Genomic DNA, 26,911 nt, shown 5'->3' with positions numbered 1-26,911 from the left:
CTTTAAAACCGATGTGCTGTCAGTCCAGAAACAGGACTTCTTCAATGGAAGCTCGAGCTCTGATTGAAGCATATTATTCACTCTGATGGCAACAACTGCAGCAGTAAGTAATAGCCTTGCCATACAGGAAAGTAACATGAACCCTATTCTTCATGCTCTGCATCATGGGGTAAGTAGCTGTGCCATAGCCACTTTTGCTTGCATCAGAGAAATGATTGAGCAGAAACTATCCTCCCAAAGCCTTCAGGTTTCACACATCTATGGACCTGAAAATCTGCCAACCTTTCCAGATTTGTCAGCCATATGTCCCAATTTTCCTGGAAAACTAAAGGTATTGGATCATCCCAATCATATTTCATTCTGCATAGGTCCTGTCATAGCAGCGAGAATGAGAGGTGCTCGTGAATCGGAGTGGGTCATAGATACCAGCTGATCATTGACAATATAACTCGTTTTGTGAAAGGCTTCTACTTGATTTTCAACTTTAATTTGAAGCTGTCTGTTTCAATGCACCACTGCAAACCTAAAGCTCTTTCTACAGGCAGTTTGTCTCTGTCAAAGTCCACCTCACAGAGTGTTACAGACCTTAGCTCCTCAGGAATGCATTGGAGCACTTTCCGGCTGTTGCTGATCCATTGGGTTAGAACTGACCTTTGCTACATATGGCTTTTAGATCTTTAGCCATAGTGACAGCATCCTGTTCAGAGGGCACAGTTTTCAGAAGATCATATAGAATCCAAATTTCTGTTGACTGTTTCAAAGACATTCGGTGAAAAGATGTCCTGTTTGTGTTCGGCAGTCTTCCTAAGAGTCTAGCAGACTGCACTCGGAGAGGAAAGCGCTCCGAATAAATGGTCATACGATACTCTAAATAAAGATCATTCTCCAGATTGCCTTGAGGCCACCACACAAAACGCAGGAAGTCACATGTTCCTTTGCCACCTTTACTTAGCGAAACATGGCCTTTATGTCTGCCATTCGTGCCACACGCTCCTGCCAAAACCTCATCAGTACCCCCACCAAAGAGCTGGTCAAGTTTGGGCCTTGCAAAATTTGACTATTGAGCGACACCCTTTTATATTTTGCTCCACAATCAAACACGACCCTTAACTTTTTCTTTCTTGGATGGTATACCCGGTGGTGCGGTGTATATACCAAATCTTGCCTTTAGTCCCCTCCAGTTGCTTCTGTGGAACTTGTTCAGCGCGACCATTGTTAATGACCTCTGTAATAAAGTTTGTGTACTCTTGATGGAATCTCTCAGTTCTCTGAAGTTTTCTTCTCAGACCACAGATATGCTGCAGAGTCATTGAGTGGTTGTTTGGCATAGAAGTGTCTTTCCTTCTGAAAGGTAGTTGGACTAGTGTCCATCCTCCAGTCGGACAGAGTCATTCATAATTTGTACGAATCTTTTATCTTCACTAGACATTTCATTTTGCTCAGTACAGGACCTTTCTATGAAGTCAAGGTTGTACCGGCTGGTCAACAGTTCCTCAATCCTGTCCACAACTCTTCTGTTGGCATGAATCAAAGGGCAACCACTTTCACCAACGCCTGATCCTGAACCATTTATTACCCCCCACCCCAGTAAGGTTCTAATTGCATAGGGCCCTTCACCCTTACTGTTAACCACCTCCCAAGATTCCATCAACTTGAATGCATTGGTGCCAATTACCAGGTCAACATTAGCATATATTAGAGGAATTTTAAATCCTTTTAGATAAGGCCATTTAGACAACTCCTTTTATTCTCTTTATTCTCTTCTGTATCCTTATATTGTCTGTGGCGACAGGCATATCCTTCTGAGTAAACACCCTGGGAAGCTGATAGAAATTTTTGCCAGATATGTCTGAAATCGCCCAGGACACTGGACTGGGCTGAACATCAACATTTATATAATAGGTCTGTTTGAAAAAATTATGTCAGCAATAAAATTCACCCCCCTAGAAGAATTTGTAGTGATTTATGAGCTTTTTTGTGATGACTAAAGCTGCAAATTGGTTTATACTTGATACTTAACCATTTCAATATTCATTCAAATATTTGTCAAGTGGCGGTCAGTATTTCAAACCTTCTCCACTCAATATCTTGCGTAGAGAGCGTGCGGACGACTTCCTCCAACTTCCAGCAATCTCTCCGCTTTGCAAGCCATACACGAGACGGACGACAACGCAGCAGGAGTGAAACTCTTCCAGAAGATTCAGACCGAGAAAAGGGGGAAAAAGTCAAGGTTTAAATCATGAAATGCATGTTGAAATAAAGACGTGAATGAAATGGACATTTAAATAGGATGAAATAAATATTTAAATTAATGAAAATTGGACTAAAAATAATTTGGAATACAGTAATGACAAATGAAGACTGAACAACATTGGGAAATACTTAGATCAATATTGAAATATTGAAATAGATAATGCAATGATTCAACAAATTCATTTTTGGTGGGCTTTATTCCCAACGGAACATTAAAGCGACACTTGATTGGGCTGAACATCAACACTTATAAAATAGGTCTGTATGAAAAAAATATATCAGCACTAAAATTCACCCCCCTAAAAGAATATGTAGTGATGGCTTTTTTAGTGATGACTAAGGCCGCAAATTGGCCCGCCCACTTTTGGGGCATGGTTTTCTTTCTTTCTCCATCTCAGGCTGTCTACGTCATCGCAGGGAGGCAAGCATTGTTATCCGTGTTGTTCCTTATTTTGGTTTGTCACGTTCTGTTGTCACCTAATGTCTGAAAGTGATTAATCACCACTAAAATTCATTTGCACATTCATCCATTTCAAACAGTGAAAATATAAAAGCGGGTAGTTTTTTTTTCACATCAAGTGTGAGCTCCAATGAGGAAAAAACACTATCACCTCCACAAAATCAAAAATATTGTGCGGATTGTTTTTTTTGTTTTTTTTAATTACCGGTTAGAGTGGACAATACGAGGAATGTGCATATGAATTTTAGTGACGATTGTAGTTTTCAAAGCCAAACGTGGGTGTCAGGTTCACACCAAATGTCATGTCATGTCATGTCATCTTCCAAACCGCTTATCCTATATAGGGTCGCGGGGAGTTGCTGGAGCCTATCCCAGCCGTCAATGGGCGAAGGCAGACTACACCCAAAACTGGTCGCCAGCCAGTCGCAGGGCACACATAGACACTGTCACTGAGCGGGAATCGATCCCACGCTGCCCGCACACAACTCAGGCGTGTGTACCACTACACTATCAGCGGACCTTCACACCAAATGAGACATTCATAAACAATGCACACAATGAGGAGAGAAGACACTCAACAACAATATTGTCTTTTTACTTGCAAGGAGAGCGCAGGGAAGTGTACGATTACAGTTCCTAAAACCCTCTGCCCGGCTCCTGCGCCCCCTCTCTTTTTATTTTTCTTCGGTGTCCCTGATAACAAAGGTGTTCCAGCTCTAAGGGAAAGGGGAGCGAAAGCAGCTGGAACACTATGGACTTGTTTTGTCTTAGTGTGTGTGTGTGTGTGTGTGTGTGTGTGTGTGTGTGCGTGGGTGTGGGTGGGGGTGTGTGTGTGTGGGGGGGGGTGTGTGTGGGTGTGTGTGTGTGGGTGTGTGTGTGTGTGTGTGTGTGTGTGTGTGAGCAATTAACATACATATGTGAAAGCAAAGCACACCAAGCAAGTTGGCCTAATGATAAAAATCAAACGCATGAATAATAAAATGCATTATTATTCTTACATTCCCCCCTGTTTTTATATAATATAAAGCTAAACCTACAAAGCTAACAGGCTTAACCAAGAAAAATCAAACACATGAACAATAAAATACATCATTATTCGTGTATAGTATAAAGCTAAACCTACAAAACTAACAGACTTAATCATGAAAAATCAACATGAATAATAAAAATCAACATGAATAATAAAATGCATTATTATTCTTACATTTCCCCCCTGTTTTTATATAATATAAAACTAACTATAATATAAAACTAAACCTGAAAAATCTGATTGAAAAATCCAACACCCGAATCATTATATACAACATTAATCACATTCCCCCGTTTCTCTTACATTTGCACAATCCTCATATCATCGAATAGACCCTCCACAAAGGCTTTAATCTCCCGAATTACTCTCATGAAAACAAATGTAATTACACCCGAGGTTGTCAATGTAATTTACTCATGATCTCCAAGACCCGGAAAGAGATCTGGAAGAGAAAGCGAAATGTCAACAGGAGCATCAAAACAAGTGTCATCAGTGTCATCATTACTCTCAACTGTACGATAAAGCAATAACCGATAAACATCGTTCAATTTGGACGTCGTAGGTGCAATAGCTGTAGTGATCAACCGGGTGAGCAGTGCTCTAAGACAAGGAATACAACAACACCCACACAACGTGAGGATAGCTGCAAACACAGCAACAGAAACCAGGACAGAGGAAACCAAGTCCTTGTAATCTACCAAATGTTCTTTCCCACCACTCCGTCCAAAGAGACGTGTCCACTCCAGAGTGCTCCTTCATCTTGTGGTTGAGAACGCGGAGGCCATCGATGGCCCTGGTGAGGGACCCCTTCGGGGCCGTGTTAGGTATGAATGTACAACACTGGTCGCCAAACATGGCGCACACCCCACCCTTTCCCGCCAGGAGCATGTCAACCGCTATGCGGTTCTGGAACTACATGAGAGAGGTGGCTGCCAATTGTTCTTTGATAGCAAGAAATCCTGCTTCAGTATAGTTTCCCAGTTTCTGCACATTGTAGTGGAGGCAGTTGATCCTGTCAACATTTTTATTCGGCGTGATCCAAATAAAAATGGACTCCCAACCAGCTGCAATCTGATCAACCAGTTTATACTCATCTGCATCAATATAGGTCGGATCTCCATCCCTCCAGGAAGCACTATGCCGACTCCTAAAGAACTTGTCTCACGGAATGTGCGTCAGGGCTGCCCTCTGGATATCCTCTACAGTAGATGGAAAAATAGTAACAGTTAAGAGCAATGACACAAGTGCACAAACTCCTGAAGCATTTCTCAATGTGTCATTTAATTGTTAACATATGAACCTACTCTCGGAATCTCAGAAGGAGACAGAGTACTGTCTTCACAAATTACAAAAGGAAAATAAGGATCAAAACTTGATGAATAAGCCCACAAAAGAAACCCCCAACAAGATGAATTAAAAATAGCTGCAGTAGGAGGCCTGAAAGGCCCAACCCCCACAGTGACCCTGAGATTGAGTGTCGACCCCGTCTTTGAAAGAAGTATTTTGTTATGAAAATATCTAGCCTCACGGCCCTGTCCTGGAGCCCAATAATAACCCTGTTGTGTAGTGATCAAAGAATCCCAACTCGAATCTAACACATGTCTAGTGAGGTACCACCAGCACTGTTCGTACCCCTTCCCCGTTGTTTAAATTATACTACTGCACCTTTTCTTGAATCAACTCAGGGTTGTTATTGGAAGCTTCAGTTCTGTCGTGCTATTTTGGCATCGCCATTTCTGCTTTAACTCCACTAAAAAGGGGTTGGTGTCTGTCAAATTCTTCACTGACCGTCAAGTATTTTCAGATACTATAAATCTGCACCCACCTTCTTGCCAGACTTTTGCTCACCTTCCCCGGAGGAGAAATCAGCAGAAATGACCTTCTTACAATGTGATAAGTGTATCCACGTGTTCCTCTCTGCTTGCTCCAGACCAGGACCCAATCTCCTGGCTTCACCAGTTGTTGTGTCTGTTGGGAAACACAATCGTTCTCAGGTAATTTAAGTTCATCACGTTTCTCTAAAGTCTTTCTCATGTAATCAGCCAAATTCGCCTCATCATCCAGTTCCCAGTGTTTCGTGAATATGTCATGTCATGTCATCTTCCAAACCGCTTATCCTATATAGGGTCGCGGGGAGTTGCTGGAGCCTATCCCAGCCGTCAATGGGCGAAGGCAGACTACACCCTGAACTGGTCGCCAGCCAGTCGCAGGGCACACATAGACACTGTCACTGAGCGGGAATCGATCCCACGCTGCCCGCACACAACTCAGGCGTGTGTACCACTACACTATCAGCGGACTGTTTCGTGAATAACGGTAGTTTATAGGACCTACCGAAAAGTACTTCAAATGGCCCATTTATACTAGTAATGTTGATATACAGTTTAACAAGATCAACGCATTGCGTCCAAAGGTCTACCCGTTTCCTCCATGCGTTTTTTTTTTCAACCTATTCTTTACAGTCCCATTCATCCTTGCCACCAGACCAGCACTCTGTGGATGATAGGAACAATGACGCTTTAAGTCAATATGAAATAACAGAACTATTTTGTCAATAACTCTGTTAACAAAATGTGTCCCATTGTCACTATAAATTGTCTGCGGAATACCATATCGCGGTATAATGTCTTTCAATAAATTTAATAAAGTCCATATGAATTCTCTGAAAAGGATAGGTTGCCGGAGGAAACTGACCCCGCATTGGACGCAAGTTACCTTGTGAATTGTGCCTGGCTCAGGTCAATCAATCAATCAATCACATTTTATTTATATAGCACTTTTCATACATAAAAATGCAACTCAAAGTGCTTTAAGACATTCAAAGCAAAACATAGAATTATCTTCAATCAAAAGAAAAGATAAATTATTTAAAAGTTGTTGAAAGCCAAACTAAAAAGGTGTGTCTTGAGCTTCCTCTTAAAAATATCAACAGTCTCTGCAGACCTGACATCCTCTGGCAGGCTATTCCAAAGGTGAGGACCAAAATGGCTGAATGCAGCCTCGCCATGCATTTTGGTCCTCACCCTTGGAATAAATAAAAGGCCGGCGCCAGAGGACCTCAGGATCCGCGAGGGCTGGTATGATAAAAGCAAATCAGATAAATAAGATGGCCCAAGACCATTAACACATTTATAAACTAATAAAAGTACTTTAAAATCGATCCTGAAACACACAGGGAGCCAATGCAGCAATTTCAAAACTGGCGTAATGTGCTCCCGCCCTCTGGTTCTCGTCAGCACCCGAGCGGCTGAATTCTGCAGTAGTTGCAGTGGTGAAATGCTCTTTTTCGGGAGGCCAGAGAGCAGGGCATTACAGTAATCTAAACGACAGGAAATAAAGGCATGCATCAGCACTTCCGTGTTAGCCTGAGAGAGAAACGGGCGGACTCTGGCGATATTCTTAAGGTGATAAAAACCAATCTTGGTTACATTTTTAATATGAGGAATAAAACTGAGCTCAGAGTCAAAAATGACGCCAAGGTTCTTCACACAGTGTGAGGGATTAAAAATGTGTAGTTTTGGTAAAAGCTTCTCTCTCTGACCTTCGGGACCGATAACTAAAACCTCAGTCTTGTCCTCATTGAGCTGTAGGAAATTATCTGCCATCCATGACTTGATATCTAAAATGCAATTTAAAAGGGTATCAATGGGTCCTGTGTCATCAGGAGACACGGCAATATACAGCTGCGTGTCATCAGCATAGCTGTGAAAGCTGATGCCGTGTCCCCTGATGACATCCCCGAGGGGAAGCATATAAAGATTAAAAAGTAAGGGGCCTAAAATCGAACCTTGAGGAACCCCACATTTAATTTCATGAGTTTTAGAGGAACAAGTATCCATACTTACAAAGAAATATCGGTCTGTGAGATAGGAATAAAACCAGTCAAAAACAGTACCAGAGATGCCCACTAGATTTTTAAGTCTATTTAATAAAATTTGTTGATCTACTGTATCAAAAGCAGCGCTTAGATCCAGTAGCACCAAGACTGTGAGTTTTCTCACGTCTGCAGTGCACCTAATATCATTTAAGATCCTTAAAAGAGCAGTCTCCGTACTGTGGTTCATCCTAAAACCAGATTGATATTTCTCCAAAATATTATTTGTATTTAAAAAATGATTCAACTGGATGAAAACCAGTTTTTCTAAAATCTTACTTAAAAACGGTAAGTTGGATACGGGTCTGTAGTTATTAAAAACGCTCGGGTCAGAACCGCTCTTCTTCAGAAGGGGCTTCACCACCGCCGTTTTAAAGGCAGCGGGGAAGACGCCTGTCTGAAGAGAGCAATTGACTATATTTAAAATTTGTTCTTCAAAAAATCCATAAAATGTCTTAAAAAGAAATGTGGGAATTGGATCCAAAAGGCAGGTTGTTGGGTTTACCTGGGAGAAAACTCGAACAAGTGTCCTTGCATCAACCAGGGCAAAACTTTCCAGTGTTTCCTCATGTAAATATGATTGTCCGGGTTTATTAAAACTTGTGTTTTGACGGGCTAAAAGACTGGATCTTATGTCATCGATTTTACTTCTGAAGTGGTCTGCAAAGTCCTCACAGAGAGCATCTGTTGGTCTCTGTGGGGACTTATTAAAATCAGAACTAGTTAAAAGTTCAAAGGTGGAGAAGAGAACCCTGGGGTTGTTTTTATTGACTGTAATGAGGTTTGAGAAATAGGAAGATCTTGCCAGTTTTACTGTTTTATTGTAAGATTTCAGTTGTTCGCATAAAATTTCATAGTGTACTGTAAGTTTACTTTTTCTCCACCTCCTCTCTGCACTCCTGCATTTTCTCTTTGATATTTTGATAGCATTGTTTCTCCACGGGGGTACAGTCTTTGTTTTTGTTGTTTTAATTAAAAGTGGAGCGACTGGATCTAATGATGATTTAAGATGTAGGTTAAAATTGTCAACAATAAGATCACAAGGTGCAGGTAAAATGTCAGCAGGAGTGCTTTTTAAGATCTCGATAAAATTTGCAGCCACCTCAGAAGATAGGTAGCGTTTCTTCACTGTTCTGACCGGGACTGCTAGATGGTTAAAACTGGCGATGTTAAAATAGACACAGTAGTGGTCTGACACTGCCAAGTCAACAACAGAGGACACACCAGCAGACAAGCCATAGGTTATAACCAAATCCAGGGTGTGTCCTCTGTTGTGAGTTGGCTGCAAGACGTGCTGTTTAAAATCCAAGCAGTTTAAAAGGTTTGAAAAATCTCTGGATAGTGGGTCCGAGATGTTGTCCATGTGTATATTAAAATCGCCAGTTATTAATATCCTGTTATAACTGGAATATAAAATGGATAAGAATTCTGAAAATTCTGTAATAAAAGAAGTGGAATGATGGGGAGGTCTATAGACGGTAATGCAGAGAATAGGGGGACTGCTAAAAACAAAGGCATGGTGTTCAAACGATAAATAGCTGCTAAAAATGATGTCATGTCATGTCATCTTCCAAACCGCTTATCCTATATAGGGTCGCGGGGAGTTGCTGGAGCCTATCCCAGCCGTCAATGGGCGAAGGCAGACTACACCCCGAACTGGTCGCCAGCCAGTCGCAGGGCACACATAGACACTGTCACTGAGCGGGAATCGATCCCACGCTGCCCGCACACAACTCAGGCGTGTGTACCACTACACTATCAGCGGACCTTGCTAAAAATGATCTCCTTTGATAAAAGAGTATTAATAAAAATTGATGCAGTCCCGCCTCCTCTTTTGCCATCCCTTGTAGAAAATAAAAAGTTAAAATTCGGTGGGCAAGCCTCGTTGAGAGCAACTGGAGCATCTGTACCAAGCCATGTCTCAGACAAAAGTATACCATGTAAATTATTGTCTAAAATCAGGTCGTTTATGATAAAAGTTTTGTTTAAAAGGGAGTGCACGTTCAGCACGGCCAGATTAATTATTGTGCTGGACGTGCGCTCATGGTGGTACGAATGAGCAGTATTAACATATACTAGATTACCACTGTTAAAACCACGTTGTTTGTGTGTGCAAGGGAAACGTCTGCCGGTGATGGTTTCAATGGGAAAATTGTCCGATAGTGGTAATGATAATGAGGGCCTGCAGGGGGAGCTAGTGAGGGTGGTGGTACTGTGAGCAGCTGGTATTGGCCTGTAAGTGATGGTAGTGACATTGTCATTGCAGCGTTTATGAGTAGAAGAAGAAATATGATTGGTAAACAAGAGTCAGCTGGGAGTGGAATTGGTTACGACATGGTGGATGTTAGCGGCTAAAATCTTGCTACCAAGAGAGTTCGGATGAACACCATCCGGCTGGTAAAAAGACGGGCGATTCCAGAATAGGTTAAAGTTGTCAATAAAAGCAAAGTCAAGGTGGCCACAAGTGCGTAGGAGCCACGTGTTCAAGCTTAAAAGGCGGCTGAAGCGCTCGGCTCCGCGAGACAATGCCGGCAAAATGCCACTCACCCAGACCGAGAGACCGCAGGTTCTTAACAAGGCAAAGAGGGCGTGAAAGTCTCTCTTCGTCTGCTCAGACTGTCGGCGTATTGTCTCGTTTGTCCCAACGTGAACGATGAGCCGGGTAATGGATGATGGCAGAGAGTCAAGAACACCCGGCAGGATGTTAACTATGTCCATGACTTTCGCTCCGGGAAAACAGCGGGTGACGCAGCCGGGATAGTGAGTACGTCTAATGGTGCTGTCGCCAATTATAACGGTGGTCGGTGGGTGACGTGAGGAGGGAACGCCAAGGGACTCACCACCGGCGGAAGATTCACGACCCCACTGTCCAGGATGGCTCCGCCGAGGCCGAGTGAAGACGGTGGATGACACCGATGAGTGTCGCCGATTATGCTGGTGATGACGACCACCCTTGTACCGGGACACCGCGTCCCGGAGCAGCCCGACGCGTGAGTGGACGGCCGTGTCACCGGCGGACCCGCCCAACATGGGGTTCCCGGCCGAGGTCGTCGCCGTGGGTGGCGGGGAATCCGAGGGAGCCCCTGGGAGCACAGCCCCAGCGTCGGACGCAGCAGTCGGTGTCTCCGACTGCTGTAGTGCAGTGATGGGAACAGGAGACTCACTCGCCAGGGCGGCGAACCGATTCCCCAGGACCAGTTGGGGGCGGTGGGGTTGCTCCCCGGCCCTCCGGCCGCGGGACACCACCTTGACCCAGGTGTCACTCTGCAACGGTGTCGAGCAGGATGGCCCCGGGCAGGCAATTGGATCCCACTTCGCCGTGTCCGAGAGGCCAGCCGCCTCAGCCGTCATTGTCGCCGACAGGATTTCACGAGCGCGCCTTCTCATGACCACCGCGGAGAGTTCGGGGAAACGGGTCGCGAAGCAAGAGATGACCGATTCCTTCTCATGGAGCTCCTCTGAGAGACGACGAATATCCCTTCTTAGGTCAGAGATTGTCTTATTTGCCTTCTCCAGCAGGCCATTGTGTTCGTCGCTGTCGTCTGAAGGCATTTTAATACACTAGCTCCAAGCTGGCCCCAAGCTAGCCCGTTTCCGTCTCACGCTAGCTGTATGCTAGTCCGCGAGATCAAGCGACCCAGAGATTAACAAAAATTTAAATAAATAAAAAATAAGATAAAAATAGTCTCCAAAAATTAAGAAGAGTAAAAACGCAACGCGCAGGTGAGGTAGATTCGAAGGCGAAAGTGCAGAAGTGCAATCGATACCATCCACGTCCAAACTCTGACGTGGCAGGAGGTCAAACAAGCCCTACAAAAAATGTTTTTTTTAGAAGAGGTTAAACCCATAAGTCGTGTAATGTCTGTTTACAAGAGCCACCGTTCCCCCAGTCGAAACATGAGACACCCCATGGCTTAATATTGCTGCCCACCTGAACACATTTTTGGTAGTATGGGTTTTCCCTCTGTGCTGACATAAATATTTTCCCGCAAGGTTGCCCCTTATCAGTCCAGAGTTTTTGTTCTGTCTGTGGACTCTGCTGTTGCATATCTATCAAGGTTTGGGTATTCAATATTTGTGTGTCAGGAATATGGTCTGATAACCCCGCGAAGGGCTTTAAAGCCGCTTCTCTGGCTGTTTTGTCCGCGAAAGCATTCCCCAATGACACACTATCTGTCCCCGAGTTATGTGCGGCACACTTACATATTGCAATGTTGCGTGGTAACTGTATCTACAGTTAAAAGCAAATTCTTTAAGTCAATTCTACATTTCGTTGATTTTTTTTTTTCAGCCAGTTCCATGTCACCCCCAACCTGCCTCCTCAATGCCACCGGCCCCCGTCTCATCGTCCTCTTTTCTATGAAACAACACCTTGTCCAACTTACTTGGCCCTTTCTCATGCTTCTGCGCCAACACTCTCCAAAAGTCTACGTCCTCATACCCATCCTTTCTCATTTTCGCTTCATTGTTTTTACGTTTAGTCCGTATTTCATACTGCAGGTTCACTAATTTTTGTGTGTTAAGCTGGAAACTGACTGACTGAATTACAGTTTATACAAGTCACATGCTCGGCATCGATATGCAGCAAAGCGATGTTCCACAATCTATACCATCCTTCCCCCCTGAAGAGACGTGACAAAGAGACGTGACAAGGCCCACGACTCTTCACGTAAACAGGCCTTATGGAAGGATGGGACATCTTCTTTACTACATATGATTCAACATTTCCTATTACCCCGTTATTTTCACAAAAGGCTCACTCACTATTTTGCATGTCTGTCAATATTGCGTCGTTGAGTGCCGTGTTATCATCTGGTATTTGGTCTACTGAAAGTACGCCATAAATGCCAACAAATGTTCTTTCCGTGTGTGTGTGTGTGTTTTGTCCCATTACTGTTTGAGAAAAATTTAACCTTCGCTTGCTACCCCGTTTGTGTACATGTTGTCTAAGCGTTATTCCATCATGAAAAGTACTTGCCATGTCTTTCACGTGTACACATTGTCTAAGCGTTATCTTATTATGAAAAGTACTTCCCGTTATATTAATGCATTATCTCTGTCTATTTCTGCTGTCCCATTAATTATTCCCACCAATCCAGCACTTTGAGGGTGGTAAGCACCAAGATTCTCAGATCAATGTGAACCATCACTCCTATTGTCTCCACAATTTGGTCAACAAAACGGGTACCACCATCATTGTACATTTTTTAGAAATGCCATATCTGGGGATGATATCCCTGCAAAATGCTTTTGCCACCGTCAACGCGTCTGAACATTTTGAAAAAGCATCTATGATGACGAAACAATAGTTTTCCATTCAACTCAGCAGCCCATTCGTATGGATATTTCGGTAAAATAAATAATCTGTTTGGCCATACACAGATGTCACCTGGTAATGTCGCACCAGTCTTTTATTTTATCTTATTTATTTATTCTTTTTTTTAATTCAAAATTCTTGTTCTGCTTCAGGACTTTGTTGTTGCATGCCATTTAATATGCCCTTGTGTAAATTCATATATCTTTCACTGCTAACACATGCATTTATCCTGTAGCTGGGTCTGTCTTAACCTCAAATGCGTTCCCATGGGACACACTGTCTGTGCCTGATGTGTGTGTTGCACACTTGCAGACGGCCAGAGTGTGTGTGCCAGCTGTATTGCGTCTAAAAGCTTTGATGAGAGTTCTGCATGCATAACTGGCTTGCCCGTTGATGTTACCATGCCTCTAATTCTTCCAATACCATGCAAAGGTTATTGCCATTATGGCAAACGCGAGAACTGGAGTTATTTCTGCCAACACATGCACTGTAAAAATCAAGGAGTTCAGTTTATAAAAAAAAAAAAATAAAAAATATGGAAACTCGTTGCCTTAGAAATGATAAGTAAACGTAACTTGAACTCTTTTCGTGTAAACAAGCTATCAATTCTGAGTGCACAGTACTACCACCAACTTAATTATTTTGAGTTTTTTAGTGCTAAATGGTTACAAGGGCTAACACTTGTAGTGCGCATTTACCTTTGGTAATCAGTGTACCTCATTTACGTCCTGATAATGAATGGATTTTATATTTAAAAACCGGTATGCCAACAAGGATATATATTAGCTATTGCATGCAATAAATGTTTTTGTAACAGGAAAACAAAAAAAAAAGTGAAGTTCCAAAGGGATAGATAGCATTTCACCATAAAAAAAAAATCCAGAAGTTCTAAATATTTAATTTGTTTAAGACATGTAAACTCAAGACAACTGAGTAAATTAATTTAATCGTCAGGAATTACGAACAACTTAATTAAAATGAGTGTTTAGAACAATTTATCAAAAAGTGAGTTAGTTCAACACAATACCTCTGAGTAATATGAATGTTTGTGTTTACAGTGAGGCAATCATGTCTTCCTCCATCCTCAGGAAGTAGTAACAATGTGGCTGTGTTTAACATCGTGCGTCTCTTTAGTTAGACGTTGTCTCAATACATACAAGGTAAATGTTTCGCTAGTGATAAAAAGATCATGTTCCTTTGTTAAAACAATGCAGAGACTGCACGTGGCACTCTCAAAATCAGGGGATAGAACAAAAACTATGGTTGCACTTAAAAAACAACAACTGGAAACCGAGGCACCCTTCCATTGCTGCATTTGTTTGTACAGCAATGGATGCTGCAATAACTGCTCTTCCACAGTGCGGCAATGCACCGTCCAATTTAAAAGAATTCGTTTTATTTTGTCTCTATCGTGCCGCACCAAAACTGAGGTCGAAAAATGACCTTTATAATCTATCAACTGAATAAGGTGTTGCCATAATTTAAGATAATGCTGTGCTTAACACTAAAATTTGCTTTATTTCACAAAAAAACTTTCCTGCTTCATTGGTCTACCTTAAAGATGATGTCATTTGAGGTCTTCACTGTTACATTTTTTCACCAATGATTACTGCATAATTTGGAACCCAGATTCAGCAACAATTTGTTAGACCTAAAAAATGACATCATCCACTCCTTCGTTTGATGTTTTGGAGCCTGGAGAATTGCATTTTGTTTTTGTTTTTCTATTCCCCACTTCAATTATACTTCCAACACTAAGATTGCGTCCCAAATATTTGACTTGTTGTTTCTACATCCGTAGTTTATTTTTGCTTACTTTGTGCTCTTCTTCAGCCAAATGTTATAATAATGAACAAGAATTGTTCCGCCTTGTCGCAGGGTCAGACAAGAGAGGAGCAGAGGGCCCAGGTGCCCCTCCCTGATGTCTGCGCCGCCGCTCAAGTCACATTATCTTCGTTTCTTACTTTTTGCCCATTAAACGCTTCTGCTATATGATTGATTCCTGTAACACGGCTACTTTATGTGTAATTAACTTAACCATTAAAAGCGTGTTCAGCTATCGATGCGTCTAAATATTGGATCTTATCAGGATCCTGTTTTTCAACAAACTTCCAATCCTTACCTTGCATTTTATGATTTAAATTTACTACCTATTTTCCCCAATTGTATAGGAATTTGGTCCAGCTTGCTAACACCTAGGGTGTTCTAAAAACTGGATTTTTATCAGTAGGACAGCAATTCAAATTTCCTGTTGTGGTCATTCTCACTACAACCTTTTCAGGTGGAGAATTCTTGCTTCTGCATCCACACCAGTCAGCTGTTCATTATCCTACTACGTATACTACTAATTATACTATACTAATTATATGGAATAAAATACCTAGTGGTATTTTAATTCACAATCACTCTGTTCACTTACACACTTTACACAGGGTTTCACAACCGATTTGCCCAAACATACACACACCCAAAATTCAAGTGTACACAGGCCTTCGCCATCCTTTATTATTATTATTATTATTATTGTTAATGTTATTATTGTTATTTTCTTATTTTAAGCTGGCCAGCAAAGTCATATTTTGTTATCCAAAGGTTTAAGTGTTGTATTTTGGAAGGACAGTGACGCTCCACAAATGTCCAATCTTTGCATGCGAGGTTTTGTTTAGGATCACTTTTTTCACCGATTTTACTGTTAACTTTCCCTATTTTTTTTCTTTTTTTTTTCCCCTAGAGTCAGTTTTATGACACCTAGGGTGTCCTATACTGACTTTTACCTAAAAACAGGGTGACAATCAACCCAGTGTGTGGCAATCCTCAAGCTTCTACCACAAGTGGCGGAGGATTCTTACCTATTGCGTCCACACAAAGTTGTCACTTACAATCCTGTTTACATTCACTCACACAGTTTACACAGTCACACTTTTAGCAGCGTTTTTCACGGAGTTTAAGTCCGTACAGGACACCGTCGCCCTTACAGTTTTATAGACTTACTCTGTCTTTTACCTTGACATTGACTAGTATTCTCAAGGCTTACACAGTTTTAAAGACTTACTCTCACAGTTTTATAGACTAACTCTGTCTTACAGTTTTATAGACTTACTCTGTCTTACTACTTGACCAGGGACTAGTATTGTCAAGGTTTTTTTTACCAGCGCGCAATTCACTCATCCACGAGTGTCGTGAGTTTCCTACTCACCCAGAGATGTCTTCACTCCTCCGGCTTCCCGTCAGCCTTCAGTTCCCAGAAGTGGAGTCAAAGACCAGTCCCACAAAGGGTCTTAGAGCCGTGGCCACGGACTTTACCTGGAGGTTGACTCGACAGCTGGAAATCTTCCGGCACATAAGGATCCAGCTCGAAGGACCAATTTAATGTCAGGTTCACACCAAGTGAGACATTCATAAACAATGCACACAATGAGGAGAGAAGACACTCAACAACAATATTGTCTTTTTACTTGCAAGGAGAGCGCAGGGAAGTGTACGATTACAGTTCCTAAAACCCTCTGCCCGGCTCCTGCGCCCCCTCTCTTTTTATTTTTCTTCGGTGTCCCTGATAACAAAGGTGTTCCAGCTCTAAGGGAAAGGGGAGCGAAAGCAGCTGGAACACTATGAACTTGTTTTGTCTATGTGTGTGTGTGTGTGTGTGAGCAATTAACATACATATGTGAAAGCAAAGCACACCAAGCAAGTTGGCCTAATGATAAAAATCAAACACATGAATAATAAAATGCATTATTATTCTTACAGTGGGCAACCTCAAGTTCGACATGTGGGAACGAATGAAGGAGATGGTCTGTCATTCTGGACCCAAACACGGCCGATCCACGACTCATCCTGTCTGAAGATCTGACCAGTGTGACTTGTGAAAAAAGACTGCAGCGTCCAAAGAATCCAGAGAGGTTCGAGTGGAAGAATATGCTTGGTTCTGCTTTGGGCTCAGGAACACACACCTGGGATGGGGTGGTGGAAGACAACACACGCTGGCGAGTGGGGCTGACGTGGGACGAACCCTTGTTTGCCGCTTGACATGAAATCATGCAGGATTGGATTACTTGATGCTACCTACATAAACTTTGCTGACCTATTTGGATTCTCAAATCCGCCAGTGAAGCCGCAGAAGATCCGAGTTCAAGCGAACATTGTCGAAAGATCATTTTCATTCTCTGACTGTCTTACAAACACTCAATTGTGGAAAAGGAATCCTGTGAATTGGCCACGTTTGTCTGACCAGATGAAAATGTTTCCTTTCTTTGGGATGTATGATAAAATTCTTCTGCAAAGGGCCTAAGTAGAGCTGCTCACATGTATTGGGGCCGATTGGTCACCGTTATTTTGACAATATTAGCGATGTTATTTACAACGACTTTGAATGACAAAATGTAATCGGTCCCTTCCGTGACGTCACACAAGGCATGGAGGGAGGGAAGGGGGTGTGGTCAAATCCCTCATTAATGGTAGGCGTTTCTGAACATGTTAGTTTTGTACTGATCTCTCCAAAATAAATTGATAAAAGTTCAAATGCAAGCTAATAACATTTTCCTGATTAAAAAAAAATACATACATTGAGCTTGTTATTAAAAAATAGACCGACTCAGCTCTCTAAATCCTTTAACCATTTCTATTGATTGACCTTTTATTTAGTCTCCTTTTATGTATGCACGATGGTGTCCTCTTCAAGTTACAAAACACTTAATAATCCTTTGAAAGTCAAACATTTCATGTCCAAACCATTTACTTCATCACATGGCACTGCAATTGGAAAGTAGCATCAATTCAACAAACATTTCGGTTCAATGGCATGCCAGAATTTCCATTGTTCAATGTACCTCCAACAAACATTTCAGTTCCATTGTATCGTTCAAAGTTTCCACAAGTTCAAGCCCATTCAACGTTTCACACATCCAAATTGCCTGATTGGCCCGGTTTTTCAAGTTGTTTGAGCCATTTTTCAATAACTTTCAAGGGCATGTACAGGTCTCAGCAGGGCTTCAATGCATTAACTCAGGGGTCCCCATCCACCAGGCAAACGCCCCCCCCCTCCCCCCGAAGCAAAGTTGTCTCCATCACATAACGCTAATATTATATTCACAAGCTAGCATCTCCGTCGCGTAACACTAATATTAATTGCACAAGCTAGCAAATGAGTAAAACAAATAGACGTATTGGGCACCACTCACACTCGCATCCCCCTCGCACAAAAAATTGACTCTTATTCTGTGGAAAAATTTCTTACATTATATTAGAAAATCTGTAGTTCTGAATTCTTGTAAAAATGGGGCCTTCATTTTTTGGATTTCACCTCTTTGAACAACGTGTAAAGATGATCTGTTTAACACGTTTTTTGAAAATGATTCTTCCATGTGATTTTTCATCCCTAAGCTTTTATTTGATAAGATTGGGGGTCTACCTTTCCTTCTTGTTTGTAATTACAACATAAATAAGATGCCACTCAAACCAACGAACTTTCATAAACAGATATTATTGGCTTGGAGCTTGATTTATAAGCATATCTTCTCACTCCAAAGCAGGGGCGGAGCCAGAATGTGGCTAATGGGTGCGCCTGGAAGAATCAGGGTGGGCTTGAATATTTCTCTGACTGAGCACAATCCTCGTGTCCCGACACATCGTATATTCAAATAAAATGACAAAGTGAATAATGAAGTTCAGATCTTCCTTCCTTCCATATTATGCCATTCTTAATATTTGATCAAATAAAAAAACACAACAAAACACAAATTCAAAAATAATTGAATAATAATTGACTAAAAATGTAAACGTGTATATTTTTTCAGGAGTCTCACTGGGTGGGCAGTCTGTCAATCTGGGTGGGCATGTGCCAGGCCCACCCGAGGCTCCACCCCTGCCCCAAAGGTATTATTTATGGAATAACAGTAATTTATTACAAAAGAATAAGAGTGTTTTCATAAAGACTTGGTTTGATAACGATATCTGTTGAGTAAGTCAGCTACTTATTCATGAGGGTCACTTGATCAGTCATGAGAAATGTTGTCATCAATGTAACTTTCCTGTGTCTAGAGTTATAGATTTTATCCCTGCTGGTTCTGTAACTTTATGTAGAGAGGTTTCTGTCCAAGGTGCACATGTTACAAATCCTGTAAATAAAATTTGTGTTTCGCAATACCACAAAAAAATAATCGAGCCATCCGTTCACTGTTTCAAAGTGAGTTTTCAACTAAACTATACGTTATAAGTTCTCAATATGAAAAATACCGTGGTCCAAAGTTTGGCTGTTTCCTCACAAGTTTTTGATTACCGACAAAATTAGAGAGGTTTCCTATAAAATTCAGCATAACATTTACCCAGTAAAACATTTTATGATAACTTTTAAAGTTGATATTGATACAAGTTGTTCATTTTGCTCAGCTTCTCCTGAAACTATATCTCATTTTTTCTGCCATTGTGAGCCTACAATGAAACTATGGAAGTATGTAGCAGGATTTATTCGTGATAAACTTGATGCAAATTTCATGTTCTTTTATGTTATTTTTGGTTATTTTGTAAAGAGCAAGAAAGATGATAGTCACAAAGTTTCGGTGGTAAATCCGCTAATTATATTGGCTGAGTTTTGCAGACATAAATGTAAATTTGGAAATCACAAACCAAATTTTCCAGTATTTTACAAGGATTTGGAATTATACATACAATATACAGTATTTTAAGACATTTTATGGATTTTTTGAGGAACAAATTTTAAATATAGTCAATTGCTCTCTTCAGACGGGCGTCTTCCCCGCTGCCTTTAAAACGGCGGTGGTGAAGCCCCTTCTGAAGAAGAGCAATTCTGACCCCAGTGTTTTTAATAATTACAGACCTGTATCCAACATACCGTTTTTAAGTAAGATTTTAGAAAAACTGTTTTTCATCCAGTTAAATCATTTTTTTAATACAAATAATATTTTGGAGGAATATCAATCTGGTTTTAGGATGAACCACAGTACGGAGTCTGCTCTTTTAAGGATTTTAAATGATATTAGGTGCACTGCAGACGTGAGAAAACTCACAGTCTTGGTGCTACTGGATCTAAGTGCTGCTTTTGATACAGTAGATCACCAAATTTTATTAAATAGATTTAAAAATCTAGTGGGCATCTCCGGTACTGTTTTTAACTGGTTTTATTCCTATCTCACAGACCAATGTTTGTTTGTAAGTATGGATACTTGTTCCTCCAAAACCCATGAAAATGTGGGGTTTCCCAAGGTTCGATTTTAGGCCCCCTACTTTTTAATCTTTATATGCTTCCCCTTGGGGATGTCATCAGGGGTAACGGCATCAGCTTTCACAGCTATGCTGATGACACACAACTGTATATTGCCGTATCTCCTGATGACACAGGACCCATTGATACCCTTTTAAATTGCATTTTAAATATCAAGTCATGAATGGCAGATAATTTCCTACAGCTCAATCAGGACAAAACTGAGGTTTTAATTATGAGTCCTGAAGGTCAGAGAGAGAAACTTTTACCAAAACTACAAGTTTTTAATCCCTCACATTGTGTGAAGAACCATGGCGTCATTTTTGACTCTGAGCTCAGTTTTATTCCTCATAATAAAAATGTAACCAAGATTGGTTTTTATCACTTTAAGAATATCGCCAGAGTCCGCCCGCTTCTCTCTCAGGCTAACACGGAAGTGCTGATGCATGCTTTTATTTCCTGTCGTTTAGATTACTGTAATGCCCTGCTCTCTGGCCTCCCAAAAAAGAGCATTTCACCATTGCAACTACTGCAGAATTCAGACGCTCGGGTGCTGACGAGAACCAGAGGGCGTGAGCACATTATGCCAGTTTTGAAATTGCTGCATTGGCGCCGCGTGTGTTTCAGGATCGATTTTAAGGTACTTTTATTAGTTTATAAATGTGTTAATGGTCTTGGGCCATCTTATTTATCTGATTTGCTTTTGTCATACCAACCCTCGTGGATCCTGAGGTCCTCTGGCGCCGGCCTTTTAATTATTCCAAGGGTGAGGACCAAAATGCATGGCGAGGCTGCATTCAGCCATTTTGGTCCTCATCTTTGGAATAGCCTGCCAGAGGACGTCAGGTCTGCAGAGACTGTTGATATTTTTAAGAGGAAGCTCAAGACACACCTTTTTAGTTTGGCTTTCAACAACTTTTAAATAATTTATCTTTTCTTTTGATTGAAGATTATTTTTATCTTATCTTACTGATTTTAATTCTTAGACTATACTACTGTTCTGTCTTTTTGTTTTGTTGCTCTCTGCTGTTGTCAGCTTTTAGCTCCAGTGTTCCCTCATGGGGGGGCCTCCGCATTGGGAGAGGGGTGGCTGCCCTTCCCACGGGGGCTGTCATCGCAGGGACTCCTTGGGTCCGGGTGGCCTCTACACTTTGTGTGGGGTCCGCCTGTCTAATCTGGGCTGGGGGTCTCTGTGGTGGTGGCGCCCCTGTGGCCGTGGGCTGTCATTCCCCTCAGCGCGGATGAGCTCCCCTTGGGTTCCCTTTCCTCATATGGTTTCTCTATGTCTTGTCATGTCTTTTTAACACATTTTATCAGGTTGTGCACTTTGTGTGGGTGTGTGTGAGTGAGTGCTGATGTTGTTGGGAGGGCGGGCGTGGACAGATCTTTTTATGTTTTGCTTTGGATGTTTTACAGCACTTTGAGTTGCATTTTTATGTATGGCAAGTGCTATACAAATAAAATTTGATTGATTGATTGATTGATATTAAGTCCTGCCAGAACAATAAAGCCGATAGGACTTTGGCTGCATGTGTGAAGTATAAATTGTGAGGGAAAAAAAAGTTAACGTTTTATTTCCCTTTATCTATTATCATTATTGTAATTTTCTTTTTTTGTTTGTTTGTTTTTTCCATTATACAAAACAATACAATACAATTTTATTTATATAGCGCATTTAACAACAGCTACAGCTGTAGATATGTTGCCAAGAGGCCCAGGGTAACAGTGTATGATGTCTAAGAGCCACTAGGACCGAACACCATAACTTCTGTTTTCTTTCCATTGAATTTTAAGAAATTTAGTGACATCCAGGCTTGATGTCCTCTAGGCAGGACAAAAGTGGTCTTAAGGAGAAATGTTCTTTTTTGCTCGGCGGGACATAGATTTGACAGTCACCCACATAGTAGTGGAAGGAAATACAGTGTTTTCTAAGGATGGAAACCAGGGGCAGCAAATACAACGAGAACAGCGAGGGCCCCAAAATAGAACCTTGTGGAACACCATACAATAGAGGGGCAGAGCGGGACTTCGAGGAACCTAGGCTAACGGAAAAAGTCCTGCCAGCCAATTAGGATCTAAACCACTCTAGAGCACTTCTACTAATGCCCACTTGGTGTTGGTATTCCCCTGGCACTGTCTGTTTGTTTGTACTCCAGTCTTTTGAAATGACTTCTGTGGTAGTTAACGCTGTTATATGTGCAATTTGTTCAATAAAGCATTAAAAAGAAACGAGAATAGACTTGTACGTAGGGTGACCATATGTCCCGATTTGCGCGGGACTATCCCGTATTTTAATGATTTTTGATGCATCCCGCAAATTGACTCTCTGTCCCGCATGTCTGATCGGCAGGCACCAATTTTCAAACGTGCCTCTAAAATTTGTTTTTTATTAAACGCCTGTGTGCTGAGAGCAGACAACACACAGTGGAGGCTATTTTGAGGGCAGGTCTCGGGCTCTGTGTGTGTGTGGGGGGGGGGGGGAGTATGGTGTTCGGGCTGGTGTGACTGTCTGTGTGCGAGACTGTGAGAGGCAGGGGTATGCTGTCAATCAAACACACGCAGGCAATAGTTGTTTTTAAAGATGCGCCTACCAAAAACAAGCATTTTAGCGACGCGTTCCATACATTTGTGATGAATTAATGAAAATGGAGGACTCTAAGGAAACTAAGAAGGCAAAGAAAATGAAAATACAACAAGGTCTGGGAACTCATTGTCCGCATGGGTGAAGCCTGTGAAAGACGGGTCAGATAAAGCTTTCTGTGAACGTTGTGGCTGCTGTTGCTGTTATGGAGAAAACTGAAAGACTTGAGTTGTGATGGACATAACCTAAAGTGTTTCATCAGTGCTTTCCTTGCTTCTGGAAGTGCATAGTGCTGCAATGGTGGACACGTTTGTTTACAACTGAATTGATTGTAGTTACAGTATTGTTATCTCCTGACTATTTTTTATATACTTCTTGTTTTATTTTTGTTTTATGCTGTGGCTGTTTAATTTGAAAATAATTTGAATTGCAGTTGTTGTAGTAGCCTGTCCTTGTTTGGATTTTCTTTGTTATTGTAGTAAATTGTTACTGCAGTTCATGCTCTACATGTTGACTTGAGATTTGACAAGGTTTTATTGTGTGTGTGACTACTGTTAAAGTGCATCTACCTCTAGATATGATGAGACTGACTAATTTCAGCCATTATTGTGAGCTCCTATTGCAAGGACGGAGCTGGGTGGGCCAGGGTGGAAATTATGAAATTATTTTTGAATTTGTGTTTCGTTGTGTTTTTTTATTGTATTGAATATTAAGAATGGCATAATTGTGGTTGTCTAAGGAAGATCTGAACTTCAGATTTTTCATTTTGTCATTTTATTTGAATATACGATGTGTCGGGATAGGAGGATTGTGCTCAGTACAGCCTTGTCTACACATAGCCGGGTTTTTTTAACAACCGTATATATCCCCCCCGCCCCGGCCTACGTTGGAAAGCACAATAAAAAAACGCATCCACACGTAACCGCAGAAGTGCGTTTTCAAACGCACGCCAAGCCTCTAGGTGGCAGTAGTTAGCCAAATACTGTCAATTCGGAAGAACTTTGACGTTACTTCTCCGAAACCAAAAACACGGCGCCAAACTCGTTCGGGAGAACCGACAAAAGGTCAGAATTGCTTTTAAACCTTTCACCGAGAAGCAGTGGTTGGTTGCGGACAAATAAGTAAGCAAAAAGCGCATCGAGAATGGCCATAACCAACGCAGCACCGCGAGAGTCCATGTTGACTCTAATGAAAACACAAGTCGCACAAGTGACGTCAAAGTGTCAAAGTGATTGTTGTCGCACGGTGACGACGTATATCTCCGGCTATACCCATCCAGACGAAAACGCGGATCAGGATATATCTGCAAATCTCCACTGCAGCCAGAGTTTTGCGTTTTCACTCAAAAAACTCCGGGGACATGTGGATGATAGGGCTAACCGCAGGCTTATATCCGGCGTTTTCAAAACCCCCGGCTACATGTTGACAGGGCCTGAGAGAAATATTCAGGCCCACCCTGATTTTTCCAGGCCCACCCATTAGCCATGTTATGGCTCCGCCACCCTGTTCTATTCATATTAATGTCTCAGAGATTTACCTTTTTACTAGCAGTTTGTGTTGTATTTTTGTAACTGCAGATAATTGCTGCAATTCTGTGTTCTGTGTTTTTATTTGTAGGTCTATAATTGTTATTTTGTTACAGTTTATCATATCATATGTTACAGAACAGTTGACAAGCTGTGTCATATGCATTTTTGGTGTCCGTCACGAGCGTCAGCTGCGGCCCACATTGTCCCCCCCAAGCATAGTCCCTGTCCCACATCTGGTCACTCTACTCGAACGTAATAACCAGAAGGGCCAAATTGTTTTAACTGAAAAACCCCTTAAAATACTTGGTTATTTGTGTCTATCACAAATAGGCTCCATTTCGATATCTTCATCCCTGTTTTATCAAATACATAGAATATTTATATTTTAATGTCGATTCGGGCCAGACTTAAATTGTGTTCAAGTGGACGTAGAATCAAGCCCCCCCACGCCCGCACACACACACACACCCCCACCCCCACCCCACCACACATATACGCGCACTAACACACTAACGAACGCCTGATTGTATTTTCCTGATTTTTTTTTCTCAGATATACTCAAGGCCCAACACAGGACGTCTATCACTACTTTTCTAGAGTAAAACATATTACGCTAAATCGTTGTGTCCCCTTAAAGTGATCTCGGTGCACGTTGGCGCTTCTTGGCCGAGCTTAGCTAAGTGTAGCTTAGCTTGCTAGCAGCTAAGAGACGCCTTTTTGATCAACACATCGCTCAGCAGAGATCAAGTTTGAGCTGCAAGTGTTGTGGTGATTGTTGTGTGAAAATGTGCGCAAGAAGAACAGCAGAGTACGAGGAGGAACTTTTTGGAGCAAAAGAGGCAAACGAGCGACAACGTCAACTACTGGACGCCATTAGCAGAATGCTTCTTACTTTCACTTTTTGAGGAAATGCTTTCCAATTTTAACAGTATACAGTGCAGTCTGTCTGTCTGTCTTGTTACAGTTGAACAAAATTGTTGGTACCCCTTTGTTAATAAATGAAACTAACTATTAAAAAACAGACATTGCTTTTGAAATATGGTTCAGTAGAATTATTTTAAAAACAAACTCTTGAAAAAAGGATGGACAAAACTGATTGGACCCTTAAAGAGAAAGTCAACCCAAACATTTTTTTCCAGTATATTTTTCTATCCAAGCCCACGAGTTGAAACAAGGCATTCTGATTAACTTTGCGTTTGTCGAAAATGAGGTGAGTCGCAAAATGCACCCGCTTTTATATGGAGTAAGATAGCTGTCAAAAAGGCATATGTGTGGTTTACAATTCGTATCTGTAATAGTAATAATTTGTGTTTTAATTATTTCCTTGTGAGTACAACTCAAAATTGTGGGTGTGAAATGTTTTCCAATTAGTAGGACTCAAAAATCTGTGAGTACATTGTTTTGTGAATACAACTCTCCCTTCTACGACTACGAATCGATAAATCGTTACAACCCTCCAGTTCGCAGTTGCTCAGGGCTCAGGTAATGACCAAATACAGCTCACCTGTTTTCTGAAGCTGAGCCATGATTGGTCATTATCTGAGCCCTGAGCGACTGTGATGTCATTTTCAGTCGACAGAATTGACAAAATAGCCGCCCCTGAGATGTCTAAAAATGGGTGGATTTCTCATATTCCACAAAGACAATATTAATCAGATTCAGAATGCCTTGTTCCAACTAGTGAGCCTACATAGAACATATTCTGAAAAAAAAATGTTTGGGTTGACTTCCACTTTTGTTGCACAACCTTTTGAGGTGATTTTGACTGCAATCAACTTTCAATGAGACTTCTGCACATCTCAGCAGGTATTTTGGCCCCCGCCTTGGGGTTTGCTTTCCATTAACAGAGGGATACCAACAATTTTGTTCATGGTTGTAAATCATTACACAATGACAAGTAAGCATATAAACATCATTCAACTATAACTGTAATTAAATGTTTCCATGACATTCCAGTTCTGAAAAGCATTTACAAACCGAATTCCAATAAAGTTGTTGTGTTAAACATAAATTAAAAACAGAATACAATAATTTGCAAATTATGTTCAACCAATATTTCGTTGAATACACTACAAAAACACGATATTTAATGTTCAAACTGTTCAACTTAGTTTTTAGCAAATAGTCATTCACTTAGAATTTCATGGCTGCAACAGATTCCAAAAAAACTGGGACATTGAATACCCATGACCTTCGATCCCTCAGGCAGCATTGCGTCAAAAAACGCCCCTGCTTATTTCAGCAAGTCAAAGCCAAACCACATTCTGCACGCGTTACAACACATTGCATGGCTTCGTTGTAAACGTGTGTGGGTACTAAACTGGCCGGCCTGCAGTCCAGACCTGTCTCCCACTGAAAATGTGTGGCGCATTATGTTTTTGTCCTCATTATTCATTTATTTGATGGTTTGTTGTTGTATGACTTATTTTTGCTCCTTGTACAACACTTTGTATACAGCGGTGGTTGTCTTAAAGTGCTCTATAAATACAGTTGAGTTGAGTAAAATACAACCTGGTTTATAAACATCTGGAGGTAGTAAGAACCATGTCAGACTGCTTTTTGTTGATTTCTCATCAGCTTTTAACCCATTAAGCCCGGGAGCGCATAACCACGTTTCTACCACTAGAGCCGGGAGCGCTGTTGCGTCTTTC

General features: G+C 41.5%; 1 protein-coding gene across 1 annotated transcript; it reads right to left on the bottom strand.

Moving 5' to 3' along the window:
- Positions 1 to 3,569: 3,569 nt before the first annotated feature.
- LOC147127725 (uncharacterized) lies at positions 3,570 to 10,968 on the bottom strand. The gene is made up of 3 exons (XM_086021587.1): positions 10,458 to 10,968; positions 5,592 to 5,711; positions 3,570 to 4,942 (listed from the first exon to the last, which is right to left on the bottom strand). Exons 1-3 carry the CDS (start codon positions 10,966 to 10,968, stop codon positions 4,905 to 4,907), a joined length of 669 nt encoding a protein of 222 aa, XP_085877713.1. The 3' UTR covers positions 3,570 to 4,904.
- Positions 10,969 to 26,911: the final 15,943 nt, after the last annotated feature.

This window comes from Filicampus tigris, chromosome 21, assembly GCF_054856515.1.
Source record: "Filicampus tigris isolate MCC_2025a chromosome 21, RoL_Ftig_1.0, whole genome shotgun sequence".
Classification (NCBI taxonomy): domain Eukaryota; kingdom Metazoa; phylum Chordata; class Actinopteri; order Syngnathiformes; family Syngnathidae; genus Filicampus; species Filicampus tigris.
Note: the sequence above shows the minus strand (reverse complement) of the source record. Positions and strands in the feature narration are given on the sequence as shown.